The 23,463-nt window shown below is 39.3% G+C and overlaps 1 protein-coding gene across 9 annotated transcripts in view; it reads right to left on the reverse strand.

Moving 5' to 3' along the window:
• Positions 1–23,463, reverse strand: part of SPAG16 (sperm associated antigen 16) — a 381,268-nt gene that overhangs the window by 290,332 nt on the left and 67,473 nt on the right. For all 9 annotated transcript variants that reach the window (XM_069021764.1, XM_069021765.1, XM_069021767.1 and 6 more), the window contains one exon: positions 18,180–18,310. In XM_069021764.1, the coding sequence (XP_068877865.1) occupies positions 18,180–18,310 (131 nt within the window). The remainder of the gene's footprint in view (positions 1–18,179; positions 18,311–23,463) is intronic.

Genomic DNA, 23,463 nt, shown 5'->3' on the forward strand with positions numbered 1-23,463 from the left:
CATGGAAGGAAAAGAAGAAAAAAAATACATAAAATGTTTAAAGAAATCAATAGAGCAAAAAAGCAAAAGCCAAAGGAGATGTCAGCTCAACATGAAAGACTGCTAAAGTGTCAAATGCAGGTCTGAATTTCAAGCACAGTGAAGAGCCCTTAGCTAAAGTGAATTGCTGGCAGAAGTGCTCTCTGGTTCTACAAACAAAAGTCAATACTAAAATAATAGATTTTAAAAGCAAACAGGAGAAATAAAGACCACAAACATTCTCCTGGTTTTGAATGGCTCTCCATAGCAGATTTCTTTTGTTAGTTGCATTTGTTGTTGATTTTTTACTAAAGAAAAGGATTCTCCTGTATTTGGTCACATATTCAGTCACACAAAGTAAGACTTAAACCAACAAGAAGGGAAGAAACCCAAGGTAATTCCCTGAAGCTTGTCATAGCATTATAAGACTCACCAACACTGGAATTGGCTTACTGCAAATAATCTCTGGTATTTAAAGAGTTTATAGGTTATAAGTGAGAGAGCAATTCCTAGAGGATTGCATATTCCCAATATTCCTGCTGACTGATAGAACAAACTCTTCTGCTTCTTAAAGCTGCTGTCACCATCTCAAAAGTAACAGGGACCTGCAAGAGGTCTCCAGGTACAAAACTCGGGATTACTTACATTTTAATGAACTTACATATCAGTGTGTATTACAATGCCTTTATCAAACATTTTTCTCCTCCAAACAAACACTCCCATTATATGGGCAAGATATTCCTTGCAGAAAGTCTGTATAAATCAGAAAGCAAAACCTAACGTCTGTACAGCCTAAGCCATCTTGTTAACAGGTATTTTATCACCTGAATTTTGTGAGCTTTTCCATTTTCTCAGGACAAGAAGCTGAGATTTCTGAACTCATGTACCTTTCGTGCCACTTAATTCACATGAGCTCCTAAATGCCTTGAACATCCAATTTTTACAATGAAAGACCTTTCATCTACCATCCAATCACCGTCCACTAACACTGTTCTATTACTTTCAAATGCAATAAGAAGTGTAAGACACTCTGTGGGGCTTGTAACAGCATAGAATGAAAACCGTATTAAAGCTGCTGCCTTTTGACCCAGAAAAAAGTACCCCTTGATTGTCCCTTTCACGTTGGTTAAGAACTGTCAGTCAGTCACTCAGCAAAAGAACACATCACTCAGAAAGCAGCAGGTTTTTGAGACTTGCAAAAGGGTTGGAAACGTGAATTTCACAGCAAATTAACATCTTAAATCAAGCTTAAGACTGGGGTCATTATTTTGAAATCCTTCACTCGACTCAAAGGTTCTGCTGATGGTATGAGTGGGTCACAAAATCAAAGTTAACACACAAATTAAATTCTAAATTTGGCAATAAAAGCTAGACCACAGTTCTAAATTAAAGGAGTAATGAGTGTTACTGACAGCACCCGAGAGGAGCCTCATGTGACTTCATTCCCACAAACGTAGCGTTTGCTGAGCTATCTTTTGCCTAGAAAGGATAACTTTCAAACTGAAAGCATCCATCAATGTGTGCTCTAAAGCATAGCAAAAAAAAATAATTTCAAAGGCAGAAAGGCCACAGCAAAGAGCAACTCCCAGTGTAAAATTAATGCTGAGGTGCTCAAAATCCCCTCAAACCTCTCTCTGTTTTTAATAAGGTGCTTATACTGGCTATGGGCACCTATAGCTCTGCTCCTTGTCCTTCTCTGAGGAACAGCACCATGCTGTCTCAGAACTGGTCTGACCTCAGCAACAGAAGCACTTGATCACAAAGGAAGGATGTGGGTAAATGAAACTCTTCAAGTTCCTCTACCTGTTCAACAGTAGCTTCCCCCAAACAGGACAGACCCAACAAAAACAAGCCAACCAACCAAGCCCACAAAACCCCTAAGCAAACAGAAAAGGCCATAGAAAGAGGTTTTACCCAACAGAAAAGTCATCAGCAGGTCGAAAGGCAGAAAGAAGAGGGGTGAGTATCTTCAAAGGTCATTCTGAGTTAGACTAGAATGGACTGAAGTGCATGACACATATCCCATACAAAAACTGGAGTCGTCAGGAATGAAAACCAAACCACCTCTGCAGACTACAAACAGCAAGACTCAGCTAAAAACTTCCATATCACATTCACTTCTACACACAGAGTAGAAGACTAGGAGAACTGATATATCAGCTTGACAATGTTGTAAGATGTGCCTCACAGCACTGCTCAGATAAGGTCTGTGTGTCAAAAATCTGAGCTTACACTACACAACAGATTTCTCCAAAGACAACAGCAATGAGCTACTGGAAGTGATGAGAGCACAGATCAAGGCACAATTACAGTAATGGGGATCGTTTTAAAGATCACATCAACAATTCACAATCTATTTAATCACATAAACCCAGACAGGGTCAGGCTGGAAGGGACCACACTGGCTCATCTGGTCCCACCTCCCTGCTCCAACAGGGTCATCCCAGAGCCCACAGCACAGGATCATGTCCAGATGGGTCTTCCAGGGCCTCTCTGGTCTCTGTTTCACTGTTCAGTCAGTGCACAGGAAAGACATTCTGTCCCCTGTCCAGGCAGAACTTCCTGAGCATCAGTTCCTGCCCATTCATTCCTCTTGTGCTTGCTGGGCCCCACAGAGCAGAGCATTTCTGGAGCCTCCTCTGGCCCTGCTCCAGAAGCTCCACGTCCCTCCTGTCCTGAAGAGCCCAGAGCAGGACACAGAACTCCAGAGGTGCCTCCCAGGGCTGAGGAGAGGGGCAAGATCACTCCCTGACCTGCTGGCAATGCTCTTCCTCATGCACCCCAGGACTGCTGAATTGATGGCTGGTAAAGAAAACTAATTCATGCTATGGTTCAAACCAAGCACCTTCCTGCAAAGACATTGATTCAACACAGAGGTCAAAGAAATCTACACCGTTAAATTTCCTAAAAGTGAGGGGGAAAAAACTCAGTTCTCCCAAGCCAACATAGACCCAGTTTCGTGGTTAAAACACCTCCAGTGTCAGTGTGCTCAAAACCAGGGCAGATCCTTACCTGTGAGTAAGGTATGAAGGCTCCCAGATGTACAGATAGGGGCAAGACAACTCTTCAAGTGATTCATGGAATGCTTCTCTTCTTGGGAAAATTGTTCCTCTTTGTCTTTATTTTGAAATGTTCCCCTCCCACTTAGTTATTTCTAAATCTTCATGTTATCTAAAAATTCTTTAATTTATATATTTTGCATAATAAGGGGGGAAAAGTATAAATGGGTGGTTTATCTTTAGCATGCCTCTTGTGAATTTCTGTCCTTCTCACACCAACAGATAATGTCTAAGCTAGTAAACTTCGGCATAATTTAAAATAGCACTCATCTCCAAAGTCTTGCAGATCTCCAGCATTTAGAATGCTATTCTTCAGGGAACCCATTAATTTTCACAAAAAGGTCTCAAAAGGCTGTATTAATTAACAGATCCAAGTAATCTACAAAAACTGAAATACTGCCAAACCACTCTGCACGTACTCCCAGCTCATTAAAAATGCCAAAATCCTCAGTTTAACATTAAATAATTCCCACAGGACTTACAAAAAAGCTTACACAAGTATGGTATTTAAAAATCATTTTAAATGCTAGGGAAATTTACTATGATTTATTATCACAATTACACATAATAAACCTTTCAGAGCTATGGCTCTAACGTAAGCTATAACTGTTACTGTGTGATAAAGTGCTCCATCAGTATGTCCTTTCCATATGGACTTTGTGCTCCCATTCCCTCCTTCCCTGCTTTTTAGAGAGCATTTTGTTCAATCTGTCTAAATTACTACAGAAACAGAGTCAACCTTACACCATGACTGATCTAAAGAGGATGAAGAGCTGAAGAAGTGATATTAAAGGATGATAAAATCCAACCCTAAGGAGATGAGGAAGCAAACAAGGGCAAGTAGTGCGTTGTTTAAACATTGTTGAGGACGCTCATGGATTAGAAATTATTTGTAAAGACTTGGCACCTACTGTTTAACTCATCAAAAAATGCCCTCAGAAAGTTTCAGCGACTGTCCAGGTTATGCCACCACAGTCCCATCTTTGTTCTACTCAATCTGTACCAACTGACATATTTTATTCTGTCTTCTCCTCCTTTGTCCTTCTCCCCACCTGCCTCCAAGCACAACCCAGCTCCATTTGTGTCCAAAGTCCCCAACTGCAAGGTCAGAGAATTCTAAGCTCAAGGCAAAATTCAGGCACAAAACCTGGAGACTTAAAATCCTTGAATACTCTCACAACATTACATTCAACTTTCTATTTCTTGGACTCTCTTGTGACCTCACTTTTCTATAAAGTATTTGCAGTACCTCTTTATCTACCTTTGAAAAGTCTTTGTGTTTGTCCTTTCCCCAAATGTACACTTCAACTTGCATAATGGAACTATAATGGCAGAAGTGCAGACCTTGGCACAGATACTCACATGAAAAGCATGTTGAAGCACTTCATTGTCTGGTAAGTTTAAAGCCCACAGAGTATCACACCTGTTGGAGTGCTCCATTATGTCAGGAACGACACACATTGTGCTGTACAATATGGAATACCTCAAATGCCTGAACCATCCACCACAGTGGTTTTTGATATATAACCACATGCAACACAAAATGGGGTTGAAGGACATTTCGGTATCAAAGGCACCAATTTTCATGTAAGCAATGCTAACCCATGTGTCATTATTAGCTAGTGAATTAAAGTCAGTCCCCAAAAACTATTAAAGCAAGCATTACTGCTTCATTTTTTGAGGCACACTGAGTTCCATGGATGTTTCCTTGCCACTAGATCAGGATACAGCATTAAAACAACGTATTTTGTTTTTATTTTTGCCCTGAATGCTCAGAAACACAGGGAAGTCAGTTTTAGACAGAAAACTCTCCCTCATCTCAGTGGCCATCAATCTTCCTTCATTTACTGTTGTCTCATTTGTCCTTCCCCTGCCACTGTCTCTCTCCTGAGAGGTAACTGATCCATTTAAGCACTGTTCACAGCACAGAAAGAATTTTTTGGCCTCCCTGCCTCCCACAAATGCCAGCCAGGAACGATGCAATTACTACTGTGGAGTATCTAAAGGATGCTACATAATTCCCATCTCTGGAAGTGTCCAAGGCCAGGTTGGACAGGGCTTGGAGCAACCTGGGATAGTGGAAGGTTCCCTGTCCATGGCAGGGGTTGGAACAAGATGGGCTTTAAGGTCCCTTCCAACCCAAACCATTCTGTGATTCTATGATATGAATCTAGCTTGAAAAACCACAGAAAACTACACTAGAAAAATTTCCCATCATGTAAAATAAGTAGTGCTGCTCATTTCTGCCTGATGGTACTTTTGCTTTTGAAAGTAGTGACATAAATATGCACATATTTTACTAAGACATTTGTATAAGAAGACCATGTTAAAATAGCAGTACTTGGAGAAGCACTATAGCATTTGGCAGTATCAATTCCCGTAAAGGTTTACTGAACATCTTACAGTTGTCTTAGAAGTTGATTTACAGTTGGTTAACAGAATTATGAGGCTTGATTTCCCAGTACTTTCAATCCATAACTCAAACATAAGAAAAACCAAACAAATACCAAACAGAAGCATGGGGACTTCATTGATTTTAAGTTTAAAAACTCAAACATATTTCAATTCAAAGAAGCTCAAAAAGAAACTGCAACTACTCTACAAAAGAGATCAATAAATAAATCTGAATGGGTTCATTTGCTGGGGTTACACGAGGGATACCACACACCATTTAATAGCAATTTCATTCTATCAAAATCCAGCATTGCCACAATGAGCAGGAAAACAAGGGAAGCAACACACTGACCCTAACCCACATTACCCAAACACCAAGAACAAAAGACAAAATTTTAACTGGTAGCAAAACACCAACTGCTAACACCCTAGAAGAGGGTGTTAAAAAACAATCAGCATTCATACACCCACAAAATAATTTAGAATTATGGAATCATTAGTGTTGAAAAGACCTCTAAGATCAAGTCCAACATCAACCCAGCACTGTCAAGGCCACCACTACACCATGTCTCCATGTACCACACCCACACATCTTTTAAAGGGAGATAGTGATGGTGTGGGATGGTGACTCCACCAGTTCTCTGTCCACTGCATGGCAACCTTTCAATAAAGGAAGTTCCCCTCACAGCAAAGCACAAGTTTGCTCTTTTTAATACAAGAAATTAGTGAAAAGTATTCAAAATAACCTCTATTTCCGAATGAATTTTAAAATCAGAATATTAAAAAAAAGCAAGATAAAAAACTGTCTGCAGCTATATGGACAACTATAAACTATAAATTTTAATAAAACAAACTTGTTTTGTTTTGGACACCCTGTGCCTAAAACATGCCATTTCACACACAGATGGTTTTATTTTTAAGGGAAAAAACAAACCCAAACAAATATCAACAGAAGCTCAGTCTGGAAATAGCCCTGATAAATGTAGAAACAGTTTCCAGCGTTGCAGTCCATTACCTTCCATGACTCTGAGCTCTCACAAGGAAACAAGGATGATCACAACCTTAGACAGATGTTCACCTGGGTGACGTTTTTATTTCAAATGCCAACATTTACATCCCAGAGCCTGGGAATTGCAATCTCCATCAGTTTTGTTTTGATTATAAATTAGAGTTATAAATCTAATTGTTTTGAAACAAGGAAAGAAAGAGATCCAAGAAAATCTGACAAGTATTATTCTAGCATTTAGTATCAATTAGTGTAAAATCAAAATCAAGACGTTCTTTTGTCTGGCTTGACAGAAGCAGCTTGTAATTCACTTACCTCATCTGTTCTAAACTGATAATAGAAAAATCTTAACATGCATTTAATGATTTAGTTTAAGACTGAAGTGAAAACTCCACAGATTTTCAAATTTTAGCAACATCTACAATTGGGATGAAGTTCTCAGAAAATGCTGAGCATCCCCAAGGAAACGTAGTCATTTTGTCTGAGTCTCTACAGGAGAACTGGTCTCTTCTGCAATATGGATGTTTGTTTATACACTTGCAGAGCAGCTGCTGAAAGCTGGATCTGAATTGGAATTTGAGCACTTACATGATATAGAAAGTTTGTCCCTGAAGTTGAGCACAGCCCCTGAAAATTTGTGCATTAGTGAAAATATTCAAGTAACATTATTGCTGCCATACATCTGCTCCCTTTCATAGCTCCCAAATCCCTAGTTAGGGATCCCTTACTCCTTAGCTGATCTGCAGAGAACTTAGTGCAGGCAGAAAACCACAAACCAACATGATCTAATTATGGTGCTCACATGGTTTTACACCAGTCCTAATTAATTATAACAGCAGCAATTAAAGTCTATCCAGTAAATAAACCCATAACCATAGATCACCACTGCCGTGCATCTTCCAGCAGCTCCTAAGGACTTGCTCCAGAGCACAAGGACACACCCTCCTGGCATCCAGGAGGAACAGAACAAAAGCACCACTACAGACATTGCACAGCCTCTTGGTTTTATGGCATCTCCATCAAAACCAAGGGTTAAAACTCTGTCACTGAATTCTTGGTACTGGTATGCCATTCCAAGCTCTGTTAACTATAGCAAGAAATAGGTATCCTGGCCTAAAATACTGCTAGAGAAATGAGTATCAGGTACAGAAGTGAAGCTACTGGAAAGTTTTTTTTAAATAAAGGCAGACATTGGCAAAGCACTCCAAATATACAGGATTTTCTATTGCTTGATTTCTTGACCAATTCTATTTGGACATTTTTTTGTGCTGGAAATTCTCCAGGGAGACAGTTCTGAAAGATTAAGAACTGAAATCACAAGTAGAGGAACATGGAGGGAATTGTGGTAGGAACAGGCCAACAAACCTCTAAAATTCAGCTTCAGCATTTCAAGGGAAACCCACGGGAATTCACTCTCTTCCCATGGGACTTGAACATGCTTTTCAACATTTTCAAAACTTCACCTTTCAAACTGAGTTCAAGTTTTACTTTTTCTGTCAATCCTGTCATTTGCATAGCTCCAAGTGTGTCACTACTGACGTTTTCAGAATTTACCATGAAGAAAATACTGAAATCAGAATGGAATAAACTGGAAATCATCACTAGGAGGGTCAGTATCATTCTTGTAGTTTTCACAGGTATTTCTCCTTATTGCTCTTTTGTACTTAGGAACTTTTATTCAACAATGCAGCAAGTCTGTCCACAACCTAATAATTCCTTTCCTTCTGGCCAGCTGTGCAGTTACTCACTCAAACAAGAGTAAATTCACCTACTTTCTTCTTTAAATTTCTTACATTTGTCTTGCTTTCTTTCAGAGACACTGCAGCTACTATAGTTCAAGTACTACGCTCACTTTAATAATTGAAAATCTCACTTAAAAATATTTATATAGCAAAAAATCAACAGAGGATTTTTTTTTTTAAACTGCAGCTATTAACATCCTGGAAGATAAAGCACTGATATGAGATTTCCCAAACCACAGGGATTAGGAAATAGAGCTACACAAATGGAAACTGCCACCTTTATGAACCTCTGTGTTAGTGTTCTATCTCTAAATCACTGCAACCATAAATACCCGAAACCTTCAGTAATTTTACATCTGGGTTATGGAACTGGTCTACAAACGAGTGGCAGGTGATTTCAGTTTCCATTACCCCAGACAATAAAGAATCATTAGTACAGCAGGTTTGTAATACATGCACAACTTATCATAGGCCAGACTGAGAATAAGGGAAGATCACAAGCATTAATAGGTCAATTTACAATTTCTACAAGATAGTATCAATCAAAGAATGAAAAGTGCCTTATGGTATTAATTGCAATGTATTAAATGCTTTGGCAAATAAAATTTCTCATTAAAACACAGCAAGAGCAACCTTACATATTCCTTCAAATGATTTTTGGACATTATGCATTATTCTTGTATTTATGTAAGTTACTTCTATTTAGAATATCTTTTCAATTTGGCCTTATATTTTTATTAGGTTCCTCTTCCTTTTTCTCTACCACAACATATTATGCCCTGAACACTCTCTGGTTCTCAGAAAAACCACTCCACAATGCTCCTCACCCTCCCAGAAAACGAACTACTTATCTATGGGCTAATTGTATACATACCTTGCTGTGACTGCTTACAAACGCTACTTTGTAAAAAATTTACTTTTCCCAAAGATATGTATTTCTTTATGTGTAAAAATTCATTGCTAAATACCAAAAAATGTAAAAACTGGTGTATGAAATCAAAACCATCCTAAAGAAAGCATTTTTTTCTTGACAAATAATAGTTCTGAATGTGTGTTAAATATACAATGAAAATGTAAATGGCTTTTCAATTTACAAGAAAAATTCAGTATTGCAACTTCAATGAGGATCTTTTTGTGGATAATTATTTAGAATTGTATCAGAGTGAAAGAAGTGTCATAACATGTATTAGTCACCTTCTAGAAATCCTAAAGTTTAGCCTTTTTCCTTTCTATAAAAATAAAACATTTACAAAACCTCCCATATTAATTCCCTCATGCAAATTAATATCTTTTTAAAGCTCACAAATATACTTCATTTCAAGAAAATCTCAACATCTTGTTGACACTTAATGAGATATCTTTACAAGCTAACTTATTTTCAAACTGTCTTTAGTTAGCATATCAGCCCATGTGACAAGTGTCAAAACCATTTCTTTTATTTTTGCTAAAATACTTCTGTTCAGGATAGAATTACAGAATTATAGAACATCCTGAGTTGGATGAGACCCACCAGGATCCTCCAGCCCAGCTCCTGGCCCTGCCCAGGACACCCCAACAATCCCACCCTGAGAGCATTGCTCACGTCAATTAAATACTGAGGTTTCACTGCATTTGGAGTCCAGAATAGTCAGATCACCACAGGGTGATTGCTTTCAGTTAAACACGTATCAGAAAATTACTAACCCAATCTCTTCAACCCTTTTCTGTCTACAGACTATTGGGAATAACAAGAAAAAGCCAAGCAATTTAGCAGAGCTGACAGTGTCCAGGCATCTCACCTTTTGCTCTATGGAGAATACACAAAAGCCTCAATAAAGTTACAACCATATCTTTTTACAATTATTTTTTTTGCAAACAAGTACTTCTTCTGCAAAATCTGCTCAATAACTATGAAGAGAGCTAGTAAAAAGAAAATATATTGTATGCCTTCCCTCTGTTGACCCTGCCTAAAAATTGTCCTTTTTTCCCGGTAAAGATGCTCGTTCACTAATAAAATTACAGAGATACCCAGCTCTTTTCATGTGTGCACCATAAAAACACAACATGCCCTGAGATTATCCCTCAGATTAATGGTGCTAGGGGTTCAAAGTGCCTGTTCCAGCCACAGCCAAGGCCTTCCCTCAGGAGCCATTGCTCGTGGCCAGAGCTGCACACAGAGCTAATGAGAAACAGAAAGGCTTCTAAAGTCTCTGACACCCCAAAGCTTTAGAGATGAACAGGAAAGCACATTTACCAGGGAAACAGCCCGTGGGGGAAGAGGGAAAGGTGGAGCCAAGGGAACCATTCACTTCTCTTCTTATTGCTCTGTTAGACAGAAAAAGCTCCAAAGGAGGATGAGAGGGTCGGAGCCAGGAGCTCTGCATTCCTACTGCCACAGCAGAAAGGCCTCTCAGAGCTTATCCAAGTGTGATCCACACAGTTCTCACTGATTATTCACGGCAAGCTCACTTTTCCTCTCTATTAAACTGCATTACAGGGAGCTAAACTACATCTGACATTTTCCTCTTGAGTGCTCCCTCCACATAAACTGTGCCCAAGCTGAGCCTGTACAATAAGTCCATGGAACAATCTCTCCATTACAACATGGGCCTTAATGCAGACAGAAGTTAAGAACTTGATTGGCATAGAAAACAGTGATACTCTTGACATCGAGGGTCAAAGCACTGAACTGTGACTCAGAAGACATGAATTTAATTTCTGGATCTTCCACTCAGGCAATCTTGCAGGAATGATTTCACAATGATGCCTCACAGGACTGCTGGCGACATAAGGACATGCACGAGGCTGGCAGGGCACACACACAGTGTATTCTTCCCAACCTCTGCAAGTGATGTGGAGTGTACCCACACTTGCAGGCTTTAGAGTTATTTGTCACTTGTTCTTTGCAGAAGGGTAAGAACTTCATGAGCAGTTTAAACATACATTCATACTACTCATAAAGGCCAGTCATGGGGGGAAAAAAGGCATTAATGCAAGAATTTTTCAAAGGAAAGTACCTGAATTTTCTATATTGCAAAGAGAGATATAAAAATTTTATTAACAACATTAATTTGATGCTAAAATACTTGACAGGCTTACCTGGGAAAGTTAAGTGTTTAAAACATCACAAAAAACCCTTACTGCAAGTGTACAGACTGATGTGCCAGAGTGACCCAGGCTGAGCTGCTGGGTTTTTTCCCTTGTGTCATGGAAAATGCACCAAGTGACTTGTTAATTTTACATTTAACCATCTCTAACATTAGCTTCTTCAAATATATTCAAAGGCTGATCAAATGGAGAGATGAAAATAAAACATGAGAATTAGGAATTTCTTGTCATATATACAAGGAGAGAAAGATTAACTCAAGCTTCTACTCATATTGCTTTTATTTTTGAAAAGCCACAGAACTTGAATATTTCAAAAGACCCCAAATTGAGTATTTGAATATTTCAGCACACATAAAAATCTAATCCTGCAACTCACTGTCTACACTTCTTCAGCAGATGTGAAAATTAATAGCACATATATACTTGTGTTATTAGATTTAATTTATACACACTAATTTATGGGCACCTTTCAGCATCCTCTCTTCAATATTTGTTCACACTGATGGATGAGATCTGCCCCTGAGCCTTCTCTTCTCCTGGCTGAAAAGCCCCAGCTCTCGCTGACTTTCCTCATACAAGAGATGCCTGTATGTCATATTCCTTTAAAAGCAGGTATAATTTCTGTAGGAAAATTAAGCAGCAGCTCATGTTGCTAATGCAAATCTCCAATTCACTCTGGCTACTCATGCAAGAAATCAGCACATGATGGCACAATTAAAAAGTTTTACTGTTAATGGGAAAATGTAATTTCATTTAAAAAATCTTTTCTAATGCCCTAGGAGGCAAGAAGAGGATTTAAATAATTAGTAAGGATTTTTTTACCTCAGTAAATTCTTCAACAGGAAATCTCCTCATGAACTTTGGACTTTGAATCCTCTTTCCTGCCTTGTGTTACACAAGGTCACAAAGATTAATATGACTGATCGCCTCTTGGTAGACAGACCCTATTTTGCTTGGCATTGTTCAGACACAGAATCAAATGACATTACTTCACCAGCTCTAAGGCAACAGAGAGATGGAAACAAATGGGCAAAACACAAGAAAAAGGGAGAGAACATTTGTCAGTCTGACAGGCAGCAGCCTCAGCAAACCATCAGGGTGACTGTTGTCAGAACTCTACAGGTATCACAGAGAAGTATATCAAGGGTAGTGACAAGACAGACCATGACAAAGCTGCTCTGAGATGTTAATGCAGAGCTCTTGGCAAATAGGAGCAGCAACAAAAAGAACTATCAAGATGTTTGCTTGAAAGTCATCTATGCTACTTTTGCTACTTCATTTACACACAACACAATTTCAATGTCCTGCTCTTCCCACAAGTAACTCTTAAGAAAGCCAGAGTTTGGGAATGAAAAAGGAAACCGGGAGCTATGTCTAGAAAGGACCAAAACATAGCACAGAGCAGGTGTGAAATCTGACTGAGAGAACAGAACACCTTGTTCTTCCCACACTGCCAACTTCCCTGTGCCCTGCTGGGGTTCCTCCCCCCTGCCATGTGGTCCTGGGAGAGGGGCCCCGGGGTAGAGGCAGGATATATGGGGCTTCCCTACTCCCTGGTCAACCTCGTTCCCCCTTGGCTGTTTTGTGTTCCCCTGCTCAGGAAGGACCCTCTGGTCCTGTGATTGTTCAGTTCCTGGCCAAGTCACCGACCAGACAGCTGGAAAAATAAACATCTCTGAAAATATCTACCAAGAATCAGTCCATATAATCTTTTCCACGAGCCTCGTTGTCTGATACATGTGTTGCAAGAATCCCCACTACAACAGTGCCCCACCACCTTACCAAGTAAATGGAAAACCTGGAACTCTGAAAGACAGTGCACACCAATACCAACCATTTTACAGCAAACTTCAGGCTATAATCTATTTCAAAAGAATTTCCTCATGTCAACACTCAAAGGACTCTCTTCCCTTCAAAGCTGGCTCCTCTGTGTGTTGTGGATGTGCATCCTGCTCAAGTGTTAAGGAGAAAAAGTGGTAAATGTGAACTAAAGAGGGAGAGTCCAAGGTTCTGCAGTACTTTCTTACCTCCATCTCTTGGCACAAGGCTCTACAAGCTTGTACCTTTAATTGCAATTACACGATTTTATGCTGCAAGTCAATTTGCATGGTTCCCAAGGAGATAAGTTTTCAAAATCTTCTCTGGAATCCACTGATAAAAAATTGGGGAAACTAGTATAGTAAGATAGAATGATGAATTAAACCCTATTGAAAAGTTATCTTTTACTTGGCCAATCAGGAAAAGCAAGATAATCACTAAACATTTTGTATTTGCTTTTCTTTACTATTATCTCCACATTCTGATTTTTATTGTGCTTAGGCAGAGCATCAGCAATTTTCTATCTTTTTCTTTTACAAACTATCAAATAAGGATAAAGGATTTGAGAACATCAGGTTACATGTAAACAAGAACAACATACATTTCCTATTTATGCAAGTACACTTAGTAGGTAAAAGATCCATTTAAAACATAGAATCATAGAATCTCTATGTTTGGAAAAGACCTCTAAAGATCAGCAAGTCCAACCCAGCTCCACTGTGGTTCATCACTACTCCATGTCCCCAAGTGCTACATCAACACTCCTTTTGAACACTTCCAGGGACACTTCCAGTGATACTACCACTGCCCTGGGCAACCTGTGCCAGTGCCTGACCACCCTGTCAGTGAACAAATTTTTCCTAATACCTAATGCAAACATCTCCTGGCACCGATATTAGGCCATATATTTACAAACTCTATGGCACTTCTGATTGTGAGTAATTGCATCAAAGCAGAGACCGCCAGTGATAAACAGGAAATAAGATTTAAATGGAGGAGTGTAACCTCCAGTTGGGGGGGGGGGGGCAGGAGGCAGGAAAGAAGGCAGGCAGGAAGGAAGGCAGGCAGGCAGGAAGGCAGGCAGGAAGGCAGGCAGGAAGGCAGGCAGGCAGGCAGGCAGGCAGGCAGGCAGGCAGGAAGGCAGGAAGGCAGGAAGGCAGGAAGGCAGGAAGGCAGGCAGGAAGGCAGGCAGGCAGGCAGGAAGGCAGGAAGGCAGGCAGGAAGGCAGGCAGGAAGGCAGGCAGGAAGGCAGGAAGGCAGGCAGGCAGGCAGGCAGGAAGGCAGGAAGGCAGGCAGGAAGGCAGGCAGGCAGGCAGGAAGGCAGGCAGGAAGGCAGGCAGGAAGGCAGGCAGGAAGGCAGGCAGGCAGGCAGGCAGGCAGGCAGGAAGGCAGGAAGGCAGGAAGGCAGGAAGGCAGGCAGGAAGGCAGGCAGGCAGGCAGGAAGGCAGGAAGGCAGGAAGGCAGGCAGGAAGGCAGGCAGGAAGGCAGGCAGGAAGGCAGGCAGGCAGGCAGGCAGGCAGGAAGGCAGGAAGGCAGGAAGGCAGGAAGGCAGGCAGGAAGGCAGGCAGGCAGGCAGGCAGGCAGGCAGGCAGGCAGGAAGGCAGGCAGGCAGGCAGGAAGGCAGGAAGGCAGGCAGGAAGGCAGGCAGGCAGGCAGGAAGGCAGGAAGGCAGGCAGGAAGGCAGGCAGGGAGGCAGGCAGGGAGGCAGGCAGGGAGGCAGGCAGGGAGGCAGGCAGGGAGGAAGGCAGGGAGGAAGGCAGGGAGGCAAGACCATGACATCTTAAAAAATTACCAAAAAAGGCAAGATGATTACTGCTTATTTTTTCAGTTTCATCTTGGGTAATCATCTCTCCACAATAATATCTGGCATTTTCCTGGTTTCCAATGCTGTGCTAAACATTCAAAATGCACTGAACACTGTTTGTGTGTGCATCTTTCTCTTCCCAAGTGAAGACAAGATAAACCACGACTGATGTAGCACTGCATGTGGTGACTGCAGAGGTACTTTCTGTGGGAAACCATACAAAAGGTTACAGCAAAGATGCAGAAAGCAAGTGAGGGGAAAGTGGACAAGTAAGATTAGGAAGATCCTTTAGCCACTGTAGATCTTATTACCGTGCTTCTTGTAGGCACAGTAAGATTCACCAGGATATTAAAAAGGACACTGGAGCAATGTGAATTTAATGCAGAAAAAGGAATGCCCATGTGATGATTTGAAAAGTGGGAATCATTCTGCTTAGCAGCAAATAAACATGGTTTCCTAAGGGTTTTTCCTCCCCCTCCACCAACATGCATTTCAATGAATACTGATGAAGGTCTGAAGAACTAATCTATGTGAGCTTGTGTAAACTGTGAATTTGGATTTGCAGGTGCTCCAGTTCCTAAGGAAATGTTAAAGAACCCAGTAATACCCATACACAAACCAGATTCTGTTCTGTCCTTCTGATATACTCATTCTGGTGAGAAAAATCTGATCTCGTAAGTCAACAGAATGTTTTCCATCTATCCTATGAACTACAAGAAAAAATTAATTTTCATCGAGTGCATATGGATTTTCCCTTGTGTCTGTAAACTCAGACAGACAATTATAGTTACCAGAAATACATTTAGTGAAAGTTCAGAATTTCTTTAGCTGGGCTATTTTTACTTAATTCCCTACACAGATAATTTAATCTGAGTCATTCTTCTCTGAAAAATCTTGATTAATGCATTTAATAACCTCTTGGAAAACCAGATTCAGAACTGAATAGCTGCTGTGTCAAACTAAAAACCCAGGCTCTGTGTGCATTACCTGTGTGCCTTGAGACTGGATCCTATAGCAATTAATAAGGTATTTTGCAGCTCTTCCCCCAAAAAATTTGCAACTTCTCTTTTCTCTGAGTTCTCAGTCACCTGCAGCCACCACAGTCCTAAAAGTGACCCTTTCTTCAACAGAAATCTGTTCTCTTGAAACACATGGGAGCCTCAGGACTTCCTGAGTCTGTTGTTCTTCTGTCAAACTTGCTTGAAATTGAGTAGGGTGTTAAAAAAAATACTCGTAGGAAACACTGTCAAAAAAAGGCAAAGCAGGCTATCACAGAACCTTTAGCATTAACAAGAAAAACAAGACAGACTCTCTTTTCCATCACTTAAAAAGGCTGATTTGAAGTAGCAGTATTCAGATAGGAAAAAAAATTTTGTTAACTGAAATATGTTTTAAGTGTGTTTTTTTCAGACATAGAAAAATGTGTAGAAACTGCCCCCCCCCATACACAGAGACTTTTTAAAGCAAAGTTCAATTGGTTTGTTTACATTGTTTCAACCACACCTTAAAGTTCTTTTATTCTTTACTTACTTTTTATACAACCACATTTTTAAAAGAAGCATTTTAGTTAATTTCAGAGCATTATCCCAGACTCTCATTTTCTTTAAAGGAACATCTTTACATGAAAGTCAATGTCATATTTTCAGTATATAAAATTAAATACACATCCTCTCTGGCAGCTTCCTTTCAGTGTAGTTGCTGTTTCTCCAAGCAAGTTCTGAAGTGTTTCCAAATAAGTTTAAAGACATCCAATTTATTTTCATTTTAGAAAATTGCTTACTGAAGTGGCACTGTGTCCTTAAGGTGTGATATCCAGCTATCAATTGCAAACTATACTTAGAATTTCCCAGCACATTAAGTATCTCTGCTAGCAATAACTAGAAGCACTGGATATAAGGATCTACAGAAATGATATAAAACTATAATTCAAGAAAGATAAAGAAAACAAGGAATAGTTTTACATGACCATATTTACCTGTTGTTGTTCAGCTACAAAATAATGGAAAAACTTTGCTAGAGATGTCCTTTCCTGACTAGATCAGAGCTTCTGATACTTTCAATTACATATTAAATAGTTTAAGATTCACAAGTAGTTTGTAACAACATTCAGAAGTACTTTGCATTCCAAACTGGGCTTTCTCTACAGGTAGAGGCAGACTTAACAAGGCAAACAGTAACAAGGGAATGATGACTTGAGCCTTGCCTTCTGCAGCCTGTGATACATGAACAGCACGTGCTGCTGCAGCCTGGAAGGGTCACAGTTGGATATTTATTCCAGCTGATTCACCAAAAATCTTCCCCAGTGTGGAAGTGTCTTCCTTCTCCAGACTGGTTTTCTTTCTGGTTTGTATTTTTTTAAACACACACTATTCATGAACCTGGTGTCCTTCAGAGAAGCCAAAGAACCAACGAATATTTGGGTGGATTTGCTACTGCCTCCTCCGAGTAGCAGCACAGAGACACCAGTTGCAAGCTCTCTTTCATACTTAGACCAATATGACAATACAATTTGGGAAAAAGTTATGCAAAACCAGAAAAAAATCCAAAATTGAGCATCTGGGAGACTAAGCAGAATCTTGTTCAGGGAGGCCAAAGCTCACAGCACTATGGTGGTTCTTTACCACAAAATATGGGCAGTGACCAAAAGCAAGTGTCTGCAACCTTTGCACTACAATTATTAAATGTGTAAAGATTTTTTTAAAATTAATTTTAAAATGTATTTCAAGCTAGTCAACGTGTCAGAATTGTCAGAACTTTGCTATGAACTTTTACTTTTTTTTTAAAATATTTTTAGGTTTGTTCTTCCTCAGCTGCAGCTATCAAGCCCGGAAATGTCATTGCTTACAAGCCAATCTAAATTTAAACTCTTCTGATTTTTGACCCAGGGGAATAAACTGCAATCAAATACAAATTACAAAAATATTCAGCACTATAATTCAGTTTCCTGGAACCCGAGTTTACACTCATCTCTGGTTTCTGTTTTTGTATCTATTAACCAAATCCCATCCTTCCCACATAAAAGACGAATCTCAATCTGTAAACAGTTCTGCCCAGGGGTTTTACTGTATTTATGCTCCCGCTGCATGTCATGATCAGTTCTTCCACTTTCACATCCTTCAGAGAGGAAGTCCCCCTGACTGCTGCCAGTAATTTTTCAGATATTTACTTACAACAAATGCTTCTCAATGACCTGCTGAAAAATCAAACTCCACACGTACATATAAAATTAATGTACTGTTCATGGTTCCTACCAGCTCACTGCAAAGTTGTGCACCTTCACAACGCTGCTCAGTTGATACTGTCCAGATTTCAGGGGTTGAGTGTGTTCCTTAGCATGCTCAAAGTCTGGGGTCCCTTCAGGATCAACAGGAAACTCTGAATCCTGCAGAAAACCAAAATCATTAATTCTCAGAAATGCTGCATAACTTCACGCAATGTATCTCTTACATTACTATTTTGAAAAAATAAATTTATCTTATTTTTCCACTCTGTTTTTTCTCCTCTATTCAATTTTCATATTTTTTTTCATTGCTGCTGTCCTGATTTTATTAATTTTGCATACATATTGTTAAAGCTGACTGCAGGCAGAACAATTGAACATTAATAATTAGTTCTTTTCAAATTATATTCCTCCTATTTAACATAACTGGCCTGATGTAAAACACAGGACTAGAACTGGGAAGGAAGGTTTGTATCAATCCCCTCTGCAAGACTACTGGTATGGGTTATTTTCCATTTTTCCATGACCTATTTGTTTTCTATCCCTATTTTCCATGGGAGGTTAGCTCCATGAGTTGCATCCAGAGGCAAAGCTGCTGTATTCTTCAAAACACCTTTCTTGTAAGTATAATGCCAATAAAAAGTCAAAATATGTGTAGCTAATCTTGCAGCCCCATTTTTCATTGGTGTGGTCTAAGATATTTCCTAAGATTAATCAGCAGATTAGGAGGTTTATTACTAAATCTAATTAACCAAGCTAAATAGCTTTATTTAAAATAGACTGTCATTAGAGAATGTAAGGATGGTAACTGTGCACAATATATTTTAAGGACTGCACCAGTCATTACAGAACCACTTCCCAAGACACCACAGTTGGCTGAAGACCCACCTGATGGTTTCTGTTTGCAACATTTTAGGACATCCTACTGTGAGAAGCTTTAAAGGAGACTGAAACCGTGGTACTCTTTAAAATGCCCACCAAACACAAAGATTAAGGAGGGAATAAAATCACCATATTTTAATCTGAAAACGCACACACCCAGCAGGGATAACCACTAAGTCTTTCTAGTATTTGTTTGCACTAAACTTGATAGCAGCCATCCTGTTTCCTGATAATTTGTAGGAATGTGCATACAGCAAAGTTCACAACTACAAAGTAGCAAAAGAATATCTGTTTGTCTTCCATTTCAGAAGCTCTACCCACTGCATTGTCCTACAAGGGTGCTAGTAACCCAAGCCAAATTTATGAAGATCGTTAAGCTAATGACTTAATGATCAGTGTGAGCACATCTATTCCAGACCCAAGACCTGGAAGATATTTTCAGTGGACTGTGGCTTCAATCACAGGCACAGCCTAAAAACAACCACTCCAAAATCCATGGAACAGTAGGGACTTTCAATATTGACTAGTATCAGACAACAGTCTTTCCTCTCTGACTGGGAAGGAAGACAGAATCTGAAAATCATGGAGAGCAAATGATCAAAATCGTCCTTTGCTTAACACAGATACTAGCAAAATCTGGAACATTCAGAATTAGGAAATAAGTATGTCAAGTACAAATACATAAAGAATAAAGATTAAAGTAATCTGGCATTGTTAATCCAGCTAGGAATGTGTTTGTGGCTAAAGTTCTGCATTTTTATACAACTGTATATCAAGTTCTGATTGTGTCTCAGCCATAATATTCTTGAAGGTCTCTGAAGCCAGTTTCAAGAAAAATCCATAGGTTTTCCAAATTTAGGAACAATTAAGATAAGTCTGCAGTATTTATTATACACACACACCAAGAAGATGAGTAAAGATATTAACTAAAGGTAAGTATAGTCCCAGTATGTGTGCAACTCTTAGAAAGCTTTCTGTACTCCTTGTCCTACAAAATTCTACCTTTCAAGATTTACAAGTTTGAACAACTAGGATTATAACTTAAAGGCAGAGAATCAGCACGCTTTTTGCAAATTGTTCTCATTCACTTCATGGAACACAAGCAATTAGTAAATGCTACCAGACCTACTCATTTCAGAGTGAAACAAGCCTAGGAAAGACAACGCTCTCTGAATAGAAGTGACAGAAAGTCTTGCATTTTTCAGTAAGAAAAAATCCCCAGATACTACTTCAGGAGATAGTGCTGTAAACGATTGCTGTAACATTCAAAAAATAAAGTACAAAGAGAATAATATAAAAATATTAGGTTTTCTATAACTCTATTGTGAGGATCTGAAATATTTCTGAAACTGTAGCTTTTCCACCCTCTGCAGTGGTAATCCTGTGTTCAACTAGAGCAGGAGACTTGGCCTCAGTTGAGATAATTCATACCTATGGTTCCCACCAGCGTGAACAGTGGTATCACTTGTCATGGCCAGATGAAATGCTGATTTCAGCAGCTCCCCAGCACACACCATGTAGAAGTCACAGTGTGACTTTTTCCCCAGATACAAATATTCCTCACTGGGGAATAAATGGGGTATTTTTGTCCTAAAAACTTGCTAGAACAGAAGTGTTCAATAAGGCTTATATGAAGACATCTCCTCTCCCCTAACAAATTTCGGTAACCAAGCTTCATTATTTAATCCTTATTCTATTACTTCCAATTGCTAAATCCTAAGGGTAGAAGAGAATCCATTACACAAGATGAGACCTTGCATAACTAGGCTTGTGAAACTTTTGCAAGCATTGACTGCAAAGTCTGAGGGTCTTTCAGCATTGGCAAGGGCCATGTGCAAGCCAAAATTCAGGGAAATATCCTGAGTGCTAAGGAGCCAAAGCAATATCCTGGGGTTTTGTTCACTCCTTTTCCTGCTATGTACGAGACATTTGTTCTACGACAAAAAATAAAAACCTACCAAGCTTCTCTCTCACATCCATATAAAAGAGGCAGTACTGCCCTTCCTGCCTGTGACATTAAATATCCTATTACTCTATCACCAAAGGCAAGGAACAGAACATTCAAAAGAGTGTCCTAGGAAGGATCTCCGTGAACCAAAACCTTTCTGAATGCAAGTGCTCAGTCACTGACAATGGTAAGTGGTACCTGGTCCCTGACCAAACGGTCCCTTTGACAGTTCGCTCCCCCTGTTATCTAAAATTACAGCTGCAGCAATCAGACACTCATAAAAAGTTGCCATGACTCTTGGGCCATTTACACACAGCATTTCCACAGCTGTCTAAAATATCAGAAGACAGAAGGCTACAGAAGTCAGGATTGTGTGAAGTCATAAAGGCATTTCATGCCTTAAGACCTCACCTGTTCATATACAAAAAACAAACCAGAAGAGAAGAGCTTGCCTTTCTTTTGTTTGGGATTTTTTGGTTGTTTTTTTTCCCCTTTTAATTTAAGAGCCTGAACCATAAGAGGATTCAGTGATTTACCCCAGATCAAGCTAAATTTCTATAGGACAGCTTGTAAACTGAACTCCTATCCTCTGAGTCTCAAACCATTTCTCAATTTTCCCTTATAGGATAAAAAAAACTCATCTTGATGCAAACTGTCAAGCAATTAAGAAAATTTACCCTTAAAGCTATTAGAAATATCACATTTCTGTCCTGTCCTGAATTTTTCCAGTAAGACTGCCTTTTCTATTCCAACAGCAGGGCTCTTCAGAGCAAGTCTACAGCTTTCTTTTTCCTCGAGAAAGACACAAGAGACTCATTTGTCAAAACATACAGAAGGCAATGAATAGATAAGTGGAACTGATCTAAATCATCTCACAGCTGAGAAAAATGTAGTAGAGTTTAATAGAAAACATCCAAATCAGTTTGTCTAAATCACAGCTTGGCCTTGTCTATATCATTATTACAGCTAGTGTTAAGTTTCTCCTTACTCAGATGTTAAAAACTGAAGTCAATCGAAGCAGCAGCTTCAATCCATAACCATGAACAAGCTCAAACCTTGCTACTTTAATTCTGAAAGAAAAGAGTGCAATCTTAAGTGAGGCAAAGCCCATCAGACAACAAATTAGTGATTCAAAGTCTTCCAGTGAGGGAGGAGAAGGAGCAACCTTTTCTTTTTGCAAAAATTAATGACCATTATCATCAGCAGCTCCAATCTGAAAGCTGTCAAGGTCATTCTACAACTGCAGTTCAGACATGCACAAGGAGCCCAGTCACAGGTGCTGGTGTATCCATACATTCAATTTAAAAAGCAAATACTAGACATTTATTCAGGAATGGGAAGTAATGAAAATTTAATTCCTCTTAGGGCACAGCTACTGTCTATGTCCAAGACTCAGAAAGACAGCCTAACTTGTATCACTAAATAGTTTCAAGGAAATATTCTGTTCTCAATTCTCACCCAAGAGTCAGCATTGTCTCTTATTCTGTAGTTAGAAAGAGTACTGCACTAATAACTGATAGCTGTACTGACATACCACTGAAATTCTCTTTTTATTCAAAGTTACAGAGAATGTTAGTAATTGTTTGCTTATTCTTCCTGAAAAATCTGATACACTTACATTATGGAGAACATGTTTTGTCTATTTTCATTTTAAACATGTTTCAATATATTAAAATTTCCATATTTTAGTTTTTAAATATCAAAGCAGTCCCACGGAAATCAGTTGGTGTACTCAGAAACTACTTATTAAATACACAGTTTTCACAACAGGGCTTGAGTTTTACACTCAGTTTTTGTCCCAACTTTCAAAACCACTTAAGGATTACTAAGAATCCATACATTCAAAAAGGGAAAATAAACAAGGCATTCCTAAAACACAAACATATAAATAAGAATGAAAATACTCTTGGCTGTAATTGCTGACAATGAATGAATCTTGCTCCTCAGACTACCAGAAATAAAGTGTATCAAATAAGAAAAAACACTTAAGCAGCAAACTGTAGTATGAGATTTTCAAACCCCATTTTACTTTTTGTTGACTATACTTAAAATTATTTAAAGTTTCAAAGTAAATTAAGAAAGAGTCAAATCTGTTCCTGTTTACCTCTTTCCTCAAGAAAATCCTGACAGTCTGTTCTCTGAGTAGCTCAGCTTTGGGGCACTAGAGGTAGGTGGCTTCAGAAGGAACCAAATGCTAAGCAAGAAAGTATTAAATTAATATTAAAAGTTTTGCTGCAACAGTGACAGAAAATAGACATCTAATATAGTAGCTGAGCATGATTTTACTTTGTTTTCATATTTTCTCCAGTTGAAGGGACAGGGTATCCTTTTCTAGCAGAGTATGAAAGAAATGAAGGTATTTAGTGCACCCACTGAGGATAATGCATCAGTGAAATAGTCAGTAGGCACTGTTGTACAATTAATACTGAAACAACTCCATTTCAAAATGCTCCAGGTGTCTATAGTAACCATAATACAACACATT

Source organism: Aphelocoma coerulescens, chromosome 7, assembly GCF_041296385.1.
Source record: "Aphelocoma coerulescens isolate FSJ_1873_10779 chromosome 7, UR_Acoe_1.0, whole genome shotgun sequence".
NCBI classification, from domain to species: domain Eukaryota; kingdom Metazoa; phylum Chordata; class Aves; order Passeriformes; family Corvidae; genus Aphelocoma; species Aphelocoma coerulescens.